This window comes from Orbicella franksi, chromosome 4 (genome assembly GCF_964199315.1).
Source record: "Orbicella franksi chromosome 4, jaOrbFran1.1, whole genome shotgun sequence".
NCBI classification, from domain to species: Eukaryota; Metazoa; Cnidaria; class Anthozoa; order Scleractinia; family Merulinidae; genus Orbicella; species Orbicella franksi.
In genome coordinates, this window is record NC_138148.1 from 9453170 (window position 1) to 9474800 (window position 21631).

General features: G+C 40.8%; 2 protein-coding genes across 4 annotated transcripts in view; both read right to left on the reverse strand.

Moving 5' to 3' along the window:
• Positions 1–664: 664 nt before the first annotated feature.
• Positions 665–16551, reverse strand: LOC145484372 (uncharacterized). The gene is made up of 9 exons (XM_081462989.1): positions 14030–16551; positions 11564–12126; positions 10328–10697; positions 9765–10037; positions 7590–8008; positions 5097–5301; positions 2858–3417; positions 1786–2158; positions 665–989 (listed from the first exon to the last, which is right to left on the reverse strand). The coding sequence occupies exons 1-9, from the start codon at positions 14199–14201 to the stop codon at positions 697–699; spliced, it is 3228 nt and encodes a 1075-aa protein (XP_081319115.1). The 5' UTR covers positions 14202–16551; the 3' UTR covers positions 665–696.
• Positions 16552–17096: 545 nt separating this feature from the next.
• The window catches only part of LOC145483333 (monocarboxylate transporter 13-like), a 5059-nt gene continuing 524 nt past the window's right edge, over positions 17097–21631 (reverse strand). Inside the window, exons 1-4 of one of the 3 annotated variants that reach the window (XM_081461835.1) lie at positions 21535–21631; positions 19360–19922; positions 18415–18784; positions 17097–17597 (exon numbers count right to left, since the gene is read on the reverse strand). The exon at positions 21535–21631 is cut by the window's right edge and continues 75 nt beyond it. In XM_081461835.1, the coding sequence (XP_081317961.1) occupies positions 17311–17597; positions 18415–18784; positions 19360–19922; positions 21535–21631 (1317 nt within the window). In that variant the 3' untranslated portion in view covers positions 17097–17310. Of the gene's footprint in view, positions 18785–19359; positions 19923–21534 lie in introns of all 3 variants that reach the window. The other 2 variants (XM_081461834.1, XM_081461836.1) reach the window with 2 other exon arrangements.

Below are 21631 nucleotides of genomic sequence, written 5' to 3' on the forward strand. Positions count from 1 at the left end.
TTCCATGTGGGCAAAGGCTGTTCCATTGACCAATGAAAATTTCCCAAAATTTTGGTGGAATGGATTGGCCTAGCCTGCGTAGCAAGCGTTTCCGTGGGGTTTGGGTGCAAAGAAAGCCCGAGAGATGGGATCATAGTTTTCGGTGTTTTGCCTGCGCGGAAAATGTGGCGAGAGCCAAGAAAAGAACTCCACAGAAACGCTTGCTACGCAGACTAAAATTGGCCAGAAACTAGAAACATCGTCTTACAAAAGCTTATTTATTACGTCGTGGCTGCGATGATCCCTGATCCCTGATTTTGACATAATGCTTCGCACGCGTGCCACTGAATATATACCGTAAACTACCGCTTATAAGCCCTGGGCTCATACATCTTCGTAAGGGCTTTTAGATGGGCTTATAAACAGAGGGGATCATATCCGAGGGGGTTTATAACCAGAATAAAAAACCGTTTCGAAAAGAGTTATAGCTGCACATGTTGATCGAAACAGGTTCCGATCCTCATTTCCAGGTTTTTAATTAAGCTTTAAAACAACACAATAAAACAAGTTCAAAACAGCGAAAGAAAGAAGAGGGCTTAGAACCGGATGAATTTTTGCTTTTTAAGTACATTGGCCAATAAGCGGGGTCTTATAAGTAGTAAGGGGGGGGGGGGGGGGACTTATAAGCGACAGTTTATAGTGAAAACATATTGATAGTTAATAAAAAGGCTTCTCCATGGCTATAATGAAAGATGCTTTTCTTTGACGATCTCCACGGTTCACAATCGTCAAAACCTGAGAGAAACTTATGGGTTTTAGTTCATGTTCGTCGACAGCAATCTCCTCATCTTGAACCTGGTCTAATTCCATTTCCATATCATGATCGGCGTATTCCTCTGATTTTCGTTTAACACAAATTAGAAAAAAAGGAATGATGGACGCAACGATTCCAAATCCACCCGCTATTAAAAACGCGCCGATGTAGTTACCGAACTTGTCAGCCATAAGCCCTGAAAGGACAACAAGAAGAATGCAAGATCAAAATTGCAACTCTAGCTAACTCTGGCAAGGATGGACATGACACTGAAAGCAATGAAAGGGGTACTATCATAAGGCGCGGTGGCCTCATGGTTAGTGGGCTCGCCTCCGGATCGAGCAGTCCGGGTTCGAGTCCTGGCCGGGGACATTGTGTTGTGTTCTTGGGCAAGACGCTTTACTCTCACAGTGCCTCTCTCTAGCCAGGTGTATAAATGGGCACCGGCGAATTTAATGCTGGGGTAACTCTGTGATGGAGTTGCATCCATGCAGAAGGGGGGTAGAAATACTCCTAGTCGCTTCATGCTACTGAAACCGGACTATGAGCGCCGCCCCTATTCGCCACTTGGCTCGTATAAAGACTTTGGTCCTCTTACTCACGTATTTTGGCAGCTTAAGCGACAAAATTTCATGACATATGACGTACCAGTCGTAAAAGGGTTCCCAATTTTACCTGAAGTAATCCTCAGTTTTCAAGCCCAAGGGCGAATTTTTGTTTGATCGTCGACCCAGAAATCTCAAAATAACCTAAATGCAAGTCAAATAACATTTTGGTTCAGGTTTTCCAAAGTATTTTAATGCTTAATAAATGACAAAAATTAGCATTTTGCATTTCTCTTCCGATTCCCCTCCTCTTAGGACTCCAGCTTCCCTCCCTTTCCTCTCCCACCTCCCGCCTCCCGCCTCCCGCCCCCTATTCTTCCGGGCTACCGCCCCACTGTTCCCCACATATATACTATAAGTGCTACTGTTAAATCGTATCACACTTACCAAATAAAGGTGGAGCGCTCAAAAGAAAGCCAGCACCACCCAAAATGATAAATCCAACTATTGAGGCTTTTTTCGATTCCTCGTCAACAACCTCCATGCATTCGACCATAAAAGTTGACACCAACATCCCGTCCGCCATACTGAACACGATGGCATAAACCGCCAATGCAGCATAGGTTTGTGCCAGGCTTAGTAGCATTGTTGAAGCTCCCATGATGAAGGTGGCCGCTTGAAAGAGACGAATTGTGTTTATGTACTTCACATCACACAGAAAACCTCCTCCAAGACGACCTAATGCACCAGATATACCAATGAACAGGAAAAGAGTTGAACTTTTGCCAGCTGGAACACCCAGATCATTGCAATATTTTATCTGAAAATATAACAGTGCGTCAACTGAAGGCGTTAGACTGCAGTTTAGTAGTCTAACATGACATTATAGGACGTTATGTGCATAGCCGTTGCATAATCCACGCAACACATGTAGCCCTGGGTCCGTTCCTTTGGGGTGATCAGGATCAGAATTCCACGGATTCCCTGACCAGCGGAATGGATTCATCGGTTCCTTTGATGTGCCATGATCTGAACGATCTTCCATCACTGATCCTGATCCTGATCCAGATGACCCTATGGAACGCATCCATAGACATGTCAACTGTCAACTAAATCAACACAAATACAAACCTGACTAAGCAGGTGATGGGATGTAAGCTGTATACAACAAATCCAGGGACCCACCCCCCCCCTTAAAAAAGTGACAGGAGGGCTAAGTACCCCCGCTGGGCAACATGGACATGATTGCGTTCGTCAGTTACCTACGTGTTACCCTCTACATGCGCAGCTTGAAACGATGTTGAACACGTTTTATGTATTTCTTGTCCTTTGGTTTCTAAAATCAACTCACTTGAAGCAGTACAAGAGATGATTGCCATCATATTCTCTTGTCGCCATGCAAAGGAGTACCACAACAGCCACGGGGATAGAAGGACTACCTTCTGCATTAGTGCAATATAGCCTTAGAATGAGGAGGTAAGTAATCTTGGCAGAACATATCGCTCTGTATAGTACTCACCAGATGCACGTGTGGTACTATGCGAGAAGTTGCGAAGAATGGTATTGTTGACAGCAATATAAAAATGGTAGGCTCCTTTAGCAACGACAGATTTAATCTGAATTTCTTGCGAGGAGCATTAAGATGTTCATTGGATGTTGTCCTTTCACGAAGTAAACATCCGCTGAGAGATGTCACGGCCAAAATTCCAGCAAAAACACGGAAGGTTTTCCTCCAACCAAAAACGTCCACTAGCGCTTGAAAAGTAGGGCCTAGAATCATTTGCCCAAGTCCTTGACCAGTGGTTACGAACCCAAGAGCGAGCGATCTTCTTTTGGTGAAGTAATGTGTAACAATAATCGTCGAAGTAACATAAACAAGCGACACTCCCACAGCAAAGGGTAAACTGAAGGCTATGTAGAGAATGATGATGCTGGGGGCAAAAGAACCAGCTGCCATGCCTACTGAACATAACACGCATCCTAATATGGTAGTAATTCGCAGCCCGAATCTATTAAGGAAGCCGCCCGTTATGGGACCAAGAGAAGTAGCCACACCCATAGCAATGGATGACACCCACGCTGCAACACAAATGGAATAATTTGTGTTAATTCTCAGAACGCTAGAGTACGTAAAACTCATCATCTCTCTTCGCCAAGTTAACCCAGAAACTTATCATGGTTCCATATGGAACTGAGACGGGAATGGAGCTTTGTAGCCCCCAAATGTTAGGTAAAAGCTCCTATGAAACTGTAAGCTCGCATTGAAAAACTGCGGTATTCTACCTAATACATCAAACACGAAAGACTGTGTTTGGAGAGATGTCCAAACACCGCGAAGAAAGTTGACAATACGACGCGTAGCGGAGTATTTTTGACGGACGTCGAGGTGTTTTGAAATTTGGTCAAATAAGGTCTTGAGGAAACGGAGAAATAAAATCGTAAAAATGTATACCAATTAAGATCAGAAATCCAAACACCGTCACGATTAGGAGTTGACATACTATGCTCCTAAAATTGAGTATAATAATAACAATAATAATAATAATAATAATAATAATAATAATAATAATAATAATAATAATAAAAGAGCTCTATGAAAATCTCCTCAGAGAACCTATTTACAAATCTTCACACATTCCACTATCGTAGACAAGCTCATGCCATCATCGACTTTCTAAAATTAGTGGACACAGGCCCGGTTAGCATTTAAACCGCAGACTCTCATTATCATCATAATATGATGATAATAATAATAATAATAATAATAATAATAATAATAATAATAATAATAATAATAATAGTAATGATAAGGGCAAACACACTATTCATATAATAATAATAATAATGATAATAGTAATAATAATAGTAATGCTAATAGTAAGAAATTACAAAACCTTAGAATAACTTAAAAATTGGTCAATTTACATGTTACATAACCTGAGACAAGAGAAAATTTTGCTTGCCTGACAATAATTTTAAAATTAGTCTGTGTTTACAAGTTTCATAAAAATACTCAACACTCATGCTGATGGACTAAAATCAACAGCAAAGTCGCGAGGGTAATGAGAGGACGAGAGTCTTCGCTGTAATCTCGCGTGCTCTACAATAAAATCGCTAGCTGCACAGCTGATAAAAACAAATCATAAAATGAACTACAGTGAAGTAAGATTAATTTTCTATTGATGTGAAGTTTATATGAAATAATTCATATATGAACTGCGGTTGTAGATGAAAGTGAAAAATGATCATCGCAGTAAATTTTCCAATTTAAGCAATTGGAAAGAAGAAGCCTGAAAAAAATCAGGGCTTCAACGGGATTCGAACCCGTGACCTCCGCGATACCGGTGCGATGCTCTACCAAATGAGCTATGAAGCCACACATTGGGAGCGAGGCCACTTAATTAAGTGCCGAAAAAACATCAGGGCTCCTCACGGGAAGATATGAACTCCATCGTTGCGTGACATACGGTCTCGCTCGACGGACTAAGCGAAAGAGGGACTACTCGTAGTGTATATTCATATTTATGCAGGATTTACTTTCCGTGAAAAATCTAAGGCAAACTAAAACACGCAGCATAGTGTACAGTTAAATAGTATACGCAACAGCGTCTACAGTTGAGGCTGCGGTGAAAGAGAAATCAAAACGAGGTCATATAGAAACGAGTACTGAATTTTTGAATTTAATATTTATAGTGATCATCAGCTGATTCGATTCAAGTAACATAGCCATGGAAACTAACTTAATAAGCTATACTTACCTGCTTTTTCTCGGCTTTCCTTGAAAGAATCCATAAAAACTGGTAACAGCACACCGAGAGCGAAGCAAAATCCAAGTGATAAGATCATGCACGTTGTCGTACAGAAACAAATAAACCACGACCAAACACTGTCTTGCTTGTAAGAAGAAACTTTAGTGCAACAATGAGCCATGTTAGCTGTTTTAAGTTTGTACTTTGTCACGATCTCGTCAGATAAAACAGTAAATTGCTACATTTTGACATGTGGTTTACGTGCTCACGACAAGTCGAATCCGTTTTATCCGTCGCTTACTTGGTCTGTAGGACCAGCGGTTACTACACATGGCAATAATAATTACATGTAAGTTCCCCTCAGAAAATAAGCATAACACCCTTCCTTAGGCTTAGCTCTAAAATATGCAACTTCTTCGGCTCATAAGTCCGGTGTTATGAAGTCCCGCTTTTGAGGAGCGTCATTTTTCTAGTTCTAAATCTCCAGAGTCTGCCTCCACAGAGCCCGCGATTTTTTTGTAGAGGGGCACTGATCCTGAGCGGCTTAAGTTGAATGTGTTTTATGATCGATCTTTATTGATTGGAATCGGTGGAAAAGTACTCTGAAGGCAAGATCCATAAGACTACTTTATTCACCGGGGGAAATACTCGAATTAGTCGCACGGAGTTTGTTTACGATAGACGACCACGCGAAACGAGCACGCGATTGCAAACGCTAGCTTAGAACAATGTACAGAAACTGGCAGCGTCACTCAACATATCAACAAATCGTAACCTCTTCACTAGCAGGGACTTTGACACTATGCGTACATGTATCTGACTGTAATACCTCGGTTGCTGCTGAGAAAAATTGATCTTAGCAATAGACAAAAGCTGAAAGTCAGCTAGTGAAATCATTTATTTACGGTGTATATATATTAAAGTGAGAGCGTCGAACGCACTCTCATAATCTCTGATTACTACCAGTTTTATCCATTTTTGGCCTAATGTTGACAATTTCCAATGCATTGACATGGTGATTTTTATTCGCTACAATTTACTCCTTAACGTCCGAACGGCAAACGGCAAATATCTAACCTCAAACCGCAGTTAGACATTTGGGGTAAACGTGGATCTAAAGGTCTCTACCAAAAGCGCGCGTTACTCTCCAGTACGTATATTCAGAAACCATTATTGAACTTGAAAGCATGCGCAGAATCAAACCAGAACCAAGAATTTCTGGTTCTTTTTTAAGATCGTTTAACGCTGCGCGTTCGGTCACCGCTGATTTATAAAACACGCGGGTTCTAGTGAGGAGATTACCATGTGGCGTTCGGTGCCGACCACTTTCATCCAACAAAGTGGAGAGTTACTTCAATATACACCAGTATGTCCTTTCTCATTTGCCTCTACTGAGTTATTTTGCAAACGCTACATCCCTTCCCAACACAAACCGCAATAGTTTTCTTGAAAAGCAGAGTATCTTGTGATGTCCTTGTTGCCAGTGTTCATGTTTACTTCGAAAAGGTCAAGGGAAGTGGAGTTGAAATGATCGGTTTGAGTCATACAAAAGACTTATGGCTGAGAGCAGAGACAATCAATCAGTCAATCGATCAATCAATCAATCAATCAGTCAGTCAGTAAGTTAATCAATCAATCAATCAATCAATCAATCAATCAATCTACCAACTTTTATTGCGCAAAATTTACAGAATTAATTTACATCAGTATTATAAAATAAATATGAGAAGAGAAATATATGGAAATAATAAAAATTATTTTTCTCAAGCATCTGAGCGGGCCGGAATCCTAAATCCTCGAATTTGATTGGTCAATCATCCGCACGTGACCGGTCCAGCTTTTAACGATACAGCCCACGGAACGATTAGTCAACGCAAGTTTATCTCTGTTCACTTTAAAATGGCAGGGCAAGTCACTGTAAGTAAATTCAATTGGGTGTTTTGAAGTTGTAAGAGTTTGCTTGGTTGTTTGTAGCTTGGCGCTGTAATGGCGCGTAATCCTGTATTTCTCTCGCCGTAAAATTTGAGTGAATTTCAGTCGAGTTTACCTCTCTGATCGTTGCTGTATTTAGGAGAATTTCTGTGGAATACACTTAACAAATTTCCTTGCTTTCTGCTTTTCAATTTACGGTAGAAAAGTCTAATTTCACGTGATTTTAAAAGCAACGACTGACAGAAATTGTTTTTGTAGTAAAACTTCAAACTTCGCACGAATTTCACACCGCAAAAACAATTCTGGGGAACTTAACTGGCGAAATAAATGCAACTAACATTAAGTAGTTCGAAAAAAATCTGTTCTTTAATACATCTTTCTATCTGAGTTACTCGCTCGTTGAGAAGAGCTTTTCACAAATCGTTAGTAGATGGCGCAGAAACCGATTCAATGGCAAAGTTGCGTAAACAAACCCATTTGTAATCTGTAAAACCAATTTGCTTGCTTGCTTGCTTAAGCCTTTTCATTCCCTGAGGAACATAGGGCTATAACAACACTCCTCCAACTCACTCGGTTCCGTGAGGTCCTCCTCAGCTGTGCCCATGTCGTTCCGATGGCCTTCACCTCTGCGTCAGTGCTCCTGCGCCAAGTCTGTTTCGGTCTTCCTACTTTTCGCTTTCCTTGTGGATTCCAGTCAAAGGCTTGCTTGGTGACGTTTGAGGGGGACTTCCTGAGTGTGTGGCCGATCCACCCCCATTTCCTTTTTCTGATCTCCACTTCAATGGGGCTTTGACCAGTCTTGTCCCAGAGGTCGGCGTTGGAAATGACGTCTGGCCATCTGATGTTGATGATGTTTCTGAGGCATCTGTTGATAAAGGTCTGCAACTTGTGGGTGTTTGACTTGGTAGTTCTCCATGTTTCGGAGCCATACAGTAGGACAGACTTGACGCTGGTGTTGAAGATTCTGATCTTGTTGTGGAGGGAGAGGGCTGAAGAGTTCCAAATGGGGCGGAGGGTGTTGCATGCATGTCTGGCCTTGTTGATCCTTGTGAAATCAATTTACCGCAGGAAAAAAAAATTGTTATTTGCCGGCTTAGGGTCGGTCCTTTTAGTGAAAAACAGTGACGTCGGGCTTGAAAATACTGTCCGAGGCCGCAGGCCGAGGGCAGCATTTTCAAGACCTCGGTCACAGTTTTTCACTATACGGACCTCCCAGCCGGCAAACAACATATATATGTGTGCGTGGTAACCACAGTAGGAAGCCATTGGTTTCGAGGTGGTTACCATCATGTTAAGGTGCATGAGGAGAACAAGAATACATTACGCAGGAATACGTTACTGAAAATACATTTCAGAAATACAAGTGACTATTATTAACTATATTTCAGTTAAGTTTTGAGGTACTGCTTATACTGCTTCTTAAAGGGAATATCGTAATTTTTTTTAGGCCACGAAAAAACTGATTACCAAATTTTTGATTCACAAATTGGAATGCTGATTGTCCATATCTAGTTGATGTTTCTGGCTCAAAGAAGTTTTGATTTAATGCATGCCTGGTGTTGTGGTGATGGATTTCTCACACTGGTGCAAGAGCACCAGAGAAAACAGTTGGAATACTCTTTTTATCATTTTGAATTTAATGAGCAAATATCGTCATTGTTATCGTTTTCGTTAATTATAAATTTGCATTGCAGTGCAAATTGACGAGTGTGCGTCCGCAATTTTCGCAGTCATATAATTAGCGAGAAATCGTATGAAAGCTCAAGCAATTAAGGATTTACACTACTCTTGACATTTGCAAATTCTCTCAAATTACACTCGCCTAAAGACTCGTGCAATTTCGAGAGAATTTTCAAATAGCACCCGTAGCGTAAGTCCTTAATTACACTCGCATTCATACGATAACCTATACTAACTTACTGCACGCTAGTAGTAAACTGCAGTTTACAGCACATGTAGGTTCGACATCTTTATTTTGGCAATCCCAGCAATAAATGCACAATTCTTGACAATCACAATCACAATCAATAACTCTAAGGGTCTATCTCAGAAATGTGTAATATTTGAGACATTTCACTTGAAAATAAATTGTCGTCGCTTAATGATAATATAATAAAATAAATAGATTCTTCTGTTAACAACTGTTTCAAAGATGGGGTGCCGCAACGTACAAAGCACGCCAGCGCGCCATACGACTTATGACACAGTGAGGAATTCTTCCCGGGAGAGGGGAAGAGGGTATAAATCAAGGATTTTGGTCTCACTTTGGGTGTTCATGAAGAAACGCCGCTATTTTTAGTTGTCAAAGTAGCTTTCATGATGCACTTGAAGAAATAATAATGATAACACTTGAACAATAATAATGACAATGACAATGACAATGGCATTGACAATAACAATAATTTGTTAGAAAATAATAACAATAATCAAAAACAAAAGAAAACTACTCTAATAATAATAATAATAATAATAATAATAATAATAATAATAATAATAATTACAAAATAAAAACGCTCTTATTCCTGTTTTTAGTCTCTCGAGTCCGGTCTATCACCCCGGGCTCCTTTAATTTCCTGAACAGCGGCTGATAATCAAGCCTATTTCCATTTTAAGTTGTATCTTGTATCTGTCAAATGAAGCTCGAGCCACTCCCAGATTGGTCTCTTTTAGGGGTTCAATTCAAATTTTCTGATGAGCATCCCCGACCTTTCCATGTGAAAATCATTGAAAACTAATAAATTGGACTTTCCATTGCCACAATGAAAGATGATGGCCTTTCATAATTCTTGCAAATTATTAGTGTTGAGTCTTGAGAACAACTCTCGGTTTTCAGCTCAAGTTCATCAATATCCCCACTTTGTTTCTGGTCCACGGTCTCGTCAATATCTTGATTACTGTCCTGTTCTGACTCACTTTTAACCCACAAAAGAAGAAGTGAAACGAGGGAGCCGATAATTCCAACTCCACCAGCCATGAGAAATGCAGCAATGTAGTTACCGAATTTGTCAGCCATAAACCCTGGAAGATAGACGATAAAAGCAGCATTAACGGTATCAACAGCATGCACAACTGCAAGATAAGCGGTTTATTTAACTACAACACATTTACATTAGGTGGGTGGGTAGATGGAACAATTGAACCTGACAGAGGGATAAATCGACGTGGACAGACGGACTGAAGGACAAGCGAAATGTACGACGGACCAATGGATGGATGGATGCCTGCATGCATGGATTACTTCGATTGTCTGATTGGATGGCTCAGTAATAATATCAAAACGCAACAGACATTTATCCAACTCAAAATACCTGCTAAAGGCGGACTGGTCATACCAACAATTCCACCGACCAACATAAAAAATCCAAATGTTAAGGCCCTCTTTGATTCCTCAACAAACTCCATGCATTCGATAACGAAAGATGTTACCATCATCCCATCTCCAACGGCGAACGTAATGACAAACGTCACCAATGCAGCATAAGTCTTTGCCAGAGTCAGCAGCATGGTGGAACATCCTACAATAAATGCTGCGGCTTGTTGGAGAAAACCAGCCTTGATGAACCTCATATTGCACAGAAACCCGCCTCCAAGACGGCCTAGCGCAGCAAATATACCAAGAAACAGGAAAAGAGTTGAGCTTTTGTCAGCAGGAATGCCGAGGTCATCACAATGTTTCACCTGAAAATATGAATATGTTTGATCAGGATTCGGTTGTATCACGTACTAATCAACTCTTTGGTCGAAACGCCACTCTTAGGAAAGAAATCTGGTATTTAATTCACTCACACCACTTTAGAGTAAATTCAGATTTAAGGTCCGCGGCTATCTTGGCTAGGCTGAGCGAGAAAAATTAACTGGGTGTTGGTAAGGTCGACATTCGTCAAAATGAACTAGGTGCTGTCGCACTAGAGCAATCAGGCCCACACACGCGGCGCTTGTCTCTTGGACTATTCCTTCTTACCTGGATCACCAGATGCTACACCCTTAATCCCCTCCCCTCCAACCTTCCGCTGGTTGCATTAACGACTACGTGCCTGTACCCATTTATATTTGGACTGCAAGAGAGCCGAACATTGGGAGGCGTCTTTCCAAAAAAAAACCACCCAGTCACCAAAGTCTTCTATGCAGACATTTGTCGGGCTCATGACGTACTCTTTCCTTATGAGCGTTACATAAATGAGCTACGTGACGGTTTGCTCAGCTCATCATGAAAAGTTAAGTTCGTCGGTTGTAATCGATCTCCGTGTTAATCTTCTCTATCCTTAACTCGTTCCTTTATCGTTTATTATTGTTTCTTAGTGTTTTGCTATCGTATAGTAAACTATTATTTTCAAGTTTCTTTCAATTGAAATTAAAGATAATTTTGTACGTGGCCAAAATGACTCAAGGGGCCGCAACTGAGCTCCTTTAAGCAGGAGTCATGACGAGCCAAAAGACTGAGTCAGCGACAGTCAGCGCAGGAAGCAGCCTGCGAACCCCATTTTGGACCGTGTATCTTACTTAATCTTTACTGCATGGTACATGACAACAAACGGAATACTTACTAGATGCACGTAGGGAACAAAGCGAGCAAATGTACAAAGTGAATTTCGAATCAGCAGTACGAGAATTACGGGATTCTTTAATAAAGAGAGGTTTAATCTGAACTTCTTGGAAGGATCCCTTGGATGTTCATCTGGAGAAGGTTTTCTTTGATAAACAAAGCAACCAGTTAGAGATACGACGGCCAAAATTCCAGCAAACACACGGAACGTGTTCCTCCAATCAAAAACGTCCACTAGTGCTTGTAGTGTTGGGCCAATAATCATTGTTCCCAAACCTTGACCCGCTGTTACGATCCCAAGAGCAAAGGATCTTCGTTTAGTGAAATAATAAGTCACAATAATCGGCGAAGAAGTGTAAATAAATGATAGGCCCAGGGCAAAAGGCAAACTAAAGAGAATGTAGAGAACGATCACTTGTGGGGCGAAAGAACCCATTGCGAGGCCAGCTGAACACGACAGACATGCTAATACAGTGGTAATTCGAACACCAAATCTGTTGAGGAGTCCACCCATGACAGGAGCAACGAGGCAAAAAACACCTATTATGATGGACGAAACCCATGCTGCAACAGGAAAGAAAAGGTTGTCAAGCGTTACCAAGAGAGTATGAACGGTGAGAGAGGTAATATATCAAACAAGAAAGAAAGTGTTTGACCACATTTCCAAAGACCGAGAAGAAAGTTGAAAATAGAGTATTTTTGACGAACTTCAAGGTGTTTGGAAATGTGGTCAAACACTGTCTTGAGTGTTTGATATATTACGTCTAAACTGAGGGAAAATGTTCGTTACTTTGACGATCATAGGTGAGAACCAATCAAAATGCGAGAATAATTTGACTTATTATATAAAACTCGATAGAAACACAGAACTAGCACGAGCTGTTGACGTAATTATTGCGCGAGCAAAGAGAATTTACATCTTGATGACCAAAGTAAGACCAAATATATTATATGTTCTATTTGTATTATTTAACAAACAAAGAAGCCTATGACGTGTATTACACTGTGATAAAACACGACGGGCATTTGAAAACACAAGGGAAATGTAGATAAAACGAGCCGCCGGCGAGTGTTCTCTACATTTCTCGAGTGTTCTCACATGTCTGGAGTGTTCTATCACAGTGTAATACACGGCTTAGGCTCCTTCATTTGCTTTATGATATAGGTGAGAAACAATAAAACACGCCTTTTCTATTTTTTATACTCTGATAAAACATGGGTTTTTGACCAATCAGAGTGCACGCAGGGTCCTATCTATATTATTAATCATAATATAGTAATATATTATATGTATAATTTATGTTCGTTTATCGCTTGATGACCAAATATGCGTGATATCACGCTATAGAAATTTCGAGCTCCTGATCTAATTGTTTAATAGAAAGTTTGGGAAAACTCGAAATACTCGCCTGTCGGCTGGTGTTCCCACAGCATTTTTCGTTCTCTCACGCTTCCACTCGTGTTTCTATTTCTTAAATAATAGAGTACAGTTCCCTCCCCGCCCGGGACACAACGCAACCATGGATTGATTGTCTCGAAAAAACTGAGAACCTTCGAAAAATAAGAACTCGAAAATTCAGACCTCGAAAACTCAGATCCCCCAAAAAATAAGACTTCGAAAACTCAGACCTCGAAAAATAATAGGACCTCGAAAATTCAGACCCGTCGAACAATGAGAACTCGAAACATGACTCAGACCCCTCGCAAAATAAGACCTCGAAAACTCAGACCGCTCGAGTTGCTTAGCATTTTCGTCACGCAATTAGCACACAATTCTAGGAAATACTCACCCGTATTCGAAGTACTGTCGGGGCGCTGACGTTTTAATACTCGGCGTAATCCGCTCGCTTTCTATCAAAACCCTATTTACATCTCATTGAAGCACAAAAGTGCCTCGTGTGTCATGCTCCGTTCTTCGAAAGATTCTGACTTAATTTGCATTCTTTAGTTACCTATTAAGAGCAGTTATGAATATAAATCTCTCCAGTCAGTCCAGTGGTACACGGTCTATCGCTAATTCATCACACGTTGGCCTAAGCTCGCAAATGAGCTCCCTGTACATACAGTAGTACTCAGGCTACGTAACAGCCGAAATACATTAAAGAATTTGTATGGGAAAAACAATTACATTCTTGAGCCTAAAATGCTCGTAGGAAGGTATGAATAATAAACTTACCTTGCTTCACTTGTGCGTTTCCTTGGTTTCCGTGAGGTTTCCAGGCCGATATATAACTAAAATTATGGCAATTTAGGTGGATTTTAGCCTCACTTCTTTGTCATCTATATATTTTCCATACCGTATGTACAGGGACACTCATTTACGAGAAGACTATCGATCGTTCATACTCCATTCAAGTTTTCGAGGAGTCCGAGTTTCTGAATTTTCGAGGTCTGAGGTCTCAGATCTGAGGTTTCGAGGTCTGCGCCGCTAAAAGTCATCACAAATTAACCCAGTTCGAGAGCTCACCTGTCTTCTCCCGAGTTTCCTTGAAAGCATCCATGAGAACAGGAAAAAGTACACCGAGAGCGAAGGTGAATCCAATTGTTACGATCATGCGAATTGTCGTACAGAAACAAATAAACCACGACCAAATGCTATCTTGCTTGTACGAAGCCATTTTATCGCAGCGAAAAGCCATGTTAGTAATTTTCACTTTGTACTTTACCAAAGTAGTACTTTAAAATAAAGAAAAACGTTACAGTTCAGCCGATGAAACCATTTGACGAAATACTTCGCTGTGTTACATCACAAAATGTTTGTCACGTTTGTCATGTTTGTCACGTGACACTCACTGTTTCCTCACGCAACGTGATACTCATAGCGTCGCCTTTTTGTTCCAGCTGTGACGGCGCTCAGTCTCACAAAAAGGAATCATCATGGGCTTGGATCGTTTGTGTTGGGTGTCTGGAAAACCCGAATAATGAACAGCGAATAGTCCCGAATAGCGAATAGCGAATAGTACGAATAGTGCGAATAGTGGCGAACAGTCTCGAATAGTGGCAAATAGTGGCAAATAGTAGCAAATAGGGTGCCCAGTATCTCGCAGTCAACCTCGTAGCAACTTAGGATGGGATTTTCCGGCTAAAAAGCACAGACGCTTATCAGGACAAAAGGTGTTTCTAAACGTAATTTATTCTGTTTTAACCGCTGCAAAAGCGTAAATACGTCTTTGTTAGGTTATCATTGTGTTTTCTATTTTCATAATGTCGCCGATGAACAGCCTACTAGCCTGAGGCCGGAGAAGAAAAGGTAATAAATTCACTGATATTCTGTTGCTTATTTGGATAATTAATTAACGCTGGATATTAGATCTAAAGCGGTGACTATTGACGATTATTCATCACTATTCGCCACTTTTCGCGACTGTTCGCCACTACTCGCACTATTCGAGACTATTCGCACTATTCGGGACTATTCGCTATTCGCTATTCGCGACTATTCGCTATTCGCTATTCGGGTTTTCCAGACACCCGTTTGTGTTGCCGCTACCACAAATCTGGGGACGATATCGATGTTTGATACAACCTTGCGGAAGTCTGGTATATGTCCCTAGTTTTTGAGACGCAACATCCCTTCCCAACACCAACCGCAACAGTTTTGTTGAAAAGCAGAGCATCGTCTGATGTTCTTGCTAACCGTGTTCATGTTTATTTCGAAAAAGCCAGGGAAAGTGGAGTTGAACTGATCGGTTTGAATCTTACAAAAGATATGTTTAATAGCCAAGATTTGAGAATAATTATTAAGTGTTTTGTTACACCTCTCGACTCAAAAATAGAAAAAAAAAAAAAACCTGCGAAAAAATGATTTGCTTGACGCCTACGGTGGCTGTGTTTGCAGTACGAGCGGCAGTCAAACCGAGCTGTCCCACCGAAACGACACGATAACAGTCTTTTTCCTCGCAGCTAACAAAAATGAAGACAATACTTAAGTTGTTTTGCCTTCTTCTAATGCTTAACTCGAGAATTCTGGGTTTAATTTGACGAGCAACCGCATATTTTGTTGTAAATAACACAACTACTTTCCCCGGGGGTAATCCCTTATATAGGCTATATAGGTATGTGGGGCCCCAAAGGGGATGGTTTTTCAGCCGTTTTGGTCATAAACAGGGTATCGATTTTAGCTGATTTTGGTCATAAAAAGGGTATGGTTTTTGCACTCTAGTCTTGATATGAGTATGTTTATCAGAAGAAGCCACTTTTTCATCATTATGGAAAAGAAAATCAACAAAAGCCCTTCACAAATTATGTTTACGGTAATTTAACATTGGTCTGAACTAGGGAACTAATTATAACGCAGGTCTGAAACAGGGTTTTGATTTAAGGGTCGGGTCATAAATAGGGTAGGGAAAATCGCAGATTTTGGTCATAAATAGGGTAAGGGTTTTGAGAAGTGTGCCGCACACCCCCGCCTAATTTTTCTGGGGGTACCCCTCCCTCCCGAGCTATTTTCCTACCTGGCGAGTGGCGAGAGCTATCGAAGAGCGAGTTGCCGAACGCAGCCGACCCATTGTTGGCGCCAAATTAAAAGCTTGAAGATAAAGAATGTTCAAATTTTCCCCTTTGTTAATCTGATATGTTTTTGCCGAATTATAAATCCCTTTTCTTGAATAATGAATGCCTTCTCTACTGAGAAACGTTGCCCGACTTCAATGGCTTTTTGACATCGGGCCGACTGGCGCACAAATTAGCCGCCGTTTCAAGGTGCACGACCTAATCACGTGCGAGTCGAGTTCAAGTTGTTGTTTCCCAAGGGAGTTATTGAGTTTTGTTCGCCCTAGGGAGTTAGTGAGTTTTGACCCATGGCACGTGACACGTTCTCATCCAATCAGAAAACGTATTTGAGTTGGGAGGTGTAACTATGTCGTTTATTATATGACTGACAAAATTACTTCATTGTAATTGGCTGAGCTAGGGCATAATAAATGAGTAATCGTATGAAAGCTTGAAACTCGTGACATTTAAAAAGTCTTTCAAATTACATTCGCCTAAAGGGTCATTTGTAATAAGTTACAGTTTACAGCACATGTACATGTAGGTTCGACATCTTTTATTTTGGCAATCCCAGCAACAAATGCACATTCTTGACAATCACAATCACAATCAATATCTCTAAAGGTCTATCTCAGAATGAATAGGCTTTGAAACATTTCACTTGAAAAATGAATTGTCGTCGGTTAATAACAATATGATAAAATAAATAGATTCTTCTGTTAAAAACTGTTCCAAAGATGTGGTGCCGCGACATACAAAACACGCCCGCGCGCCATACGATTTATGATACGGTGAGGAATTCTTCCGGGGAAAGAGTCTCACTTTGGGTATTCATGAAGAAACGCCCCTATTTTTAGGAGTAGCTTTCATGATGCACTTAGAGAAATAATAATAATAATAATAATAATAATAATAATAATAATAATAATAATGATAATGATAATCGAAAACAAACGAAAATTACTCTAATAATAATAATAATAATAATAGTAATAATAATAATAATAATAATAATAATAATAATAATAATAATAATAACGCTCTTATTCCTGTTTTTAGTCTCTCGAGTCCGGTCTATCAGCCTGGGCTCCTTTAATTTCCTTAACAGTGGCTGATAATCAAGCCTATTCCGTTTTAAGTGGTATCTTTTCGGGGTCAAATGAAGCTCGAGCCACACCCAGATTGATCTCCTTTAGGGGTTCAATTCAAATAGTCCGACAAGCACCCCCGACCTTTTCATGTGGAAATCATTGAAAACTAATAAATTGGACTTTCCATTGCCACAATGAAAGATTGTGGCCTTTTATAATTCTTGCAAATTATTAGTGTTGAGTCTTGAGAACAATTTTCGGTTTTCAGCTCATGTTCGTCGATATCCCCGCTTTGTTTCTGGTCCACGGTCTCGTCAATATCTTGATTAATGTTCTGTTCTGACTCATTTTTAACCAAGAAAAGAAGAAATGGAACGAGGGAGCCAATAATTCCAACTCCACCAGCCATGAGAAATGCAGCAATGTAGTTACCGAATTTGTCAGCCATAAACCCTGGAAGATAGACGACAAAAGCAGAGTGTCCACATATATTAACAATTGAGCAACTGCAAGATGAGCGGTCTATTTGACTATATAGTCCATCAAATATTTTCGCTCGCGCGCGAAGGGTCTGAACGCGTCACGTGACTGAATATTCCCCCACCTAAAACTTGGGATTATCCGAGTGATATTTCCCAATTTTCAAAACCGCGCGTGTTGCGAAAAATATTTTAAGGATAATAAACACAATAGCCTCCATTTGGCCCGAAAATATCCTCCGATATTTGTCTTTGAACATCATCTATTCCTCAAAGCTCACAGGTTCCCTCAGGCTATTCTCTAGGAAAACTGTTCCCTTCACAGAACAGATAATGTCCGCGGACAAATATCCGAGCACATTTCCGCGCCAAATGGATGGTATTGTTTATATAACACAGTTTTATTGGTTGGGTGAGTAAACAAAGAAATTGAAACTTATGGAGGAGTGGATGGACGCAGATAGACGTATTGAAGAACAAACGAAATTACAACGGATCGACCGACGGACCAAAGGAGGGAGGGAGCAACGGAGGGAGGGAGTGGGTATGCAGGGATGCAGGGATGCATGGATGCATGGATGGAAATATGGCGTATGTATGCATGGATGGATACAAGGATGCATGGATGGATACATGGTGTATGTATGCATAGATGCATGGATGGATACAAGAATGCATGGATGCATGGATGTATGGATGGATACATGGACGCATGGATTTTTCTGATTGCCTGATTGGATGACTCAGTAATAACATCAAAACGCAACAGATATTTATCAAACTCAAACTACCTGCTAAAGGCGGACTGGTAATGCCAACAATTCCACCAACCAACATGAAAAATCCAAATGCTGAGGCCCTTTTTGATTCCTCAACAGACTGTATGCATTCGATAATTAAAGATGTTACCATTATCCCATCAGCAAAGCCGAAGGTGATTACATACAACACCATTACAACATAGGTCTTTGCCAGAATCAGCAGCATGGTGGAAGATCCAACAATAAATGCTGCGGATTGTTGGAGAACACCAACCTTGATGATTCTCATATTGCACAGAAACCCGCCTCCAAGACGGCCTAGTGTAGCAAATATACCAAGAAACAGGAAAAGAGTTGAGCTTTTGTCAGCAGGAATGCCGAGATCATCATAATGCTTTACCTGGAAATATGAATATGTTTGATCAGGATTCGGATGTGTCACGTAGAAATCAACGGTCAAAACGCCACTCTTTATGCGCGGAGACCAATTTTAAATTAATTTCAGATTTAAGGTTCGCAGCTACCCTGTTTAAGCTGAGCGAGAAAAGTCAACTGAGCATTTTTGTAGGGTGGATATGCTTCAAATGAAACTACGGTTCTGTCGCACTAGAGCCAAACTGGCCCACCCACGCTGGTTTCCATGGCATGGATCACTAGAGGCTTCACCCCCAGTCCCCCTTAATCTAAGCCCCTGCTGGTTGCATTAACAGGTCCAGAGCTGTACCCGTTTATATTTGGCCTCAGTGCGAAAAGAGAAGCACTGTGACGCACCTTTTCATGGGGAAAAAAAAAAAGTCACCGTAGCCTTCTGTGCAGCCGCTCTTCAGGCCCATTACGTACTTGGACCTCGGTCCAAATTGTAAAGTGTTAATCATTAGACAACCCTATTTTCTATACGGTTTGGGACTTTTAAATGAACTGTGTATCTTACTTAATCTCTACTACAAGGTACGTGACAACAAATGGAATACTTACTAGATGCACGTAGGGAACAAGGCGAGCAAATGTACAAAGTGAATTTCGTATCACCAGTAAAAGAATTGCGGGATTCTTTAATAACGAGAGGTTTAATCTGAACTTATTGGAAGGACCCCTTGGATGTTCATCTGGAGAAGGTTTTCTATGATGAAGAAAACATCCAGTTAGAGATACGACGGCCAAAATTCCAGCGAACACACGGAAGGTGTCTCTCCAATCAAAAACGTCCACTAGTGCTTGTAGTGTTGGGCCAATAATCATTGTTCCCAAACCTTGACCCGCTGTTACGATCCCAAGAGCAAAGGATCTTCGTTTAGTGAAATAATAAGTCACAGTAATCGGCGAAGAAGTGTAAATAAATGATAGGCCCAGGGCAAAAGGCAAACTAAAGGAAATGTAGAGAACGATCACTTGTGGGGCGAAAGAACCCATTGCAAGGCCAGCTGAACACGACAAACATGCTAATACAGTGGTAATTCGAACACCAAATCTGTTGAGGAGTCCACCCATGACAGGAGCAACGAGACACCCAACACCCATTATGATGGACGAAACCCATGCTGCAACAGAAAAGAAACAGCTGTCAACTGTTACCAAGAGAGGATGAACGGTGAGAGAGGTACTATATGAAACACGAAAGACAGTGTTTGTCCACATTTCCAAACACTGCGAAGAAAGTTGAAAATACGACGCGAGGCGCAGTATTTTTGACCAACTTCAAGGTTCGATCAAGGTGTTTTGAAATGTTATCAAACACAGTACACTGTCTTTCGTGTTTGATATATCCGTCTAAAATCGTAAAGGTATGCGAAGTTGAAATCATGTCGGGCCTTAGGAACATATTATTTTAGCCATAAATTTGCACCAAAAGCCCCCGTCGCCTCGGGATTTCACGAAGAGCATGCTCCATAGTTGCCTTAACCATCACTTTCCTACATCGCCGACCGAGTGGGAATTTAAGTTCGCAAATCTCACAGGTATTTTCATAGCGAGACCCACCGCGAAGGCGTCCGCTAAGTGGGAATTTAAGTTCACAAATCTCACATATATTTTTCATCGCGACCCATCGCGAAGCCGAAGGAAGAAAATAGCCACGCATAACTTTGTTTGAAAAGCTGCCATCGCCTCCAGGTTTCATCTATGTTTCGAGCTTGTTTGATAGCCAGCAAACGATTATTTCTCCATCATGGCCCGTCATAACTTAGCCTGTTCCAGGCTCTCGGTAGTTGGAGATGAACGAAAAATGAGGGAGGATTAAGGCGAGGAAGGGAAGTTCCTCGCCTTAGTCCTCCCTCGTTTTGGAGAACAATGAAGCCATAACTCCCTAAAATCGTTTAACTTCGACTTTACTAGCAACACGACCTAAAGCTCTACAGCAACATAGAAACAAGTTACACAAACGAAGCCAAGGAAGGCGTTTTTAGTGTATTTCGTTTTCGCAGTGAAAAAGTTGAAGCTATATGAAACCGAGTGAGGCACTTTTGACACTTTGACACAACAGTGTTTATACTGTTATTATCAAATGTATAGGAACCTTTACTTTTGAAGAAAATACAACTGCAAAACTGAATGTTAGCATTTCCGTTTGGATATATCCCTACGTATAGAAAGATAAGATCTCGAAAACTCATACCCCTATTCTCGTCACGCAATCACCACACAACTGTAGGTTTGCAGCTTTCATAAATATAATAAATGAACTGTTCATTCGGATTCGAAGTACTGCCAAGCGCTGACGTTTTAATCCGCTCGCTCTCTACAAAAGCCCTAATTACATCTCGTGGAATCACAAAAGTACTTAGTGTGTCATGCTTCGTTCTGCGAAAGGTTTTGACAAATGTAAACTGACTTAATTTGCATTCCTTAGTTGCTCGCAACCCGGTAAAACCAAGTCGAAATATATTTTAAAAACGGTTACATTCTTGAGCCTAAAAAATTCGAAGGCAGATGAGTGTTCCCTTGGTTCCCGTGAGGTTTTCAAGCCGATTTATAACCATACTTATGGCAATTTAGGTGTTTTCTTCACTTCTTTGTTCTCTATATATTATTTATTTACATTTAGACTATTTCATACTCCATTCAAGTTTTCCAGGAGTCTGAGTTTTAGAGATCTGAGCCGCTCAAAGTCATCTAAAATGAACTCAGTTGGATAGCTCATCACACGAAACTCACCTGTCTTCTCGCGGGTTTCCTTGAAAGATTCCATGAGAACAGGAAAAAGTACACCGAGAGCGAAGGTGAATCCAATTGTTACGATCATGCGAATTGT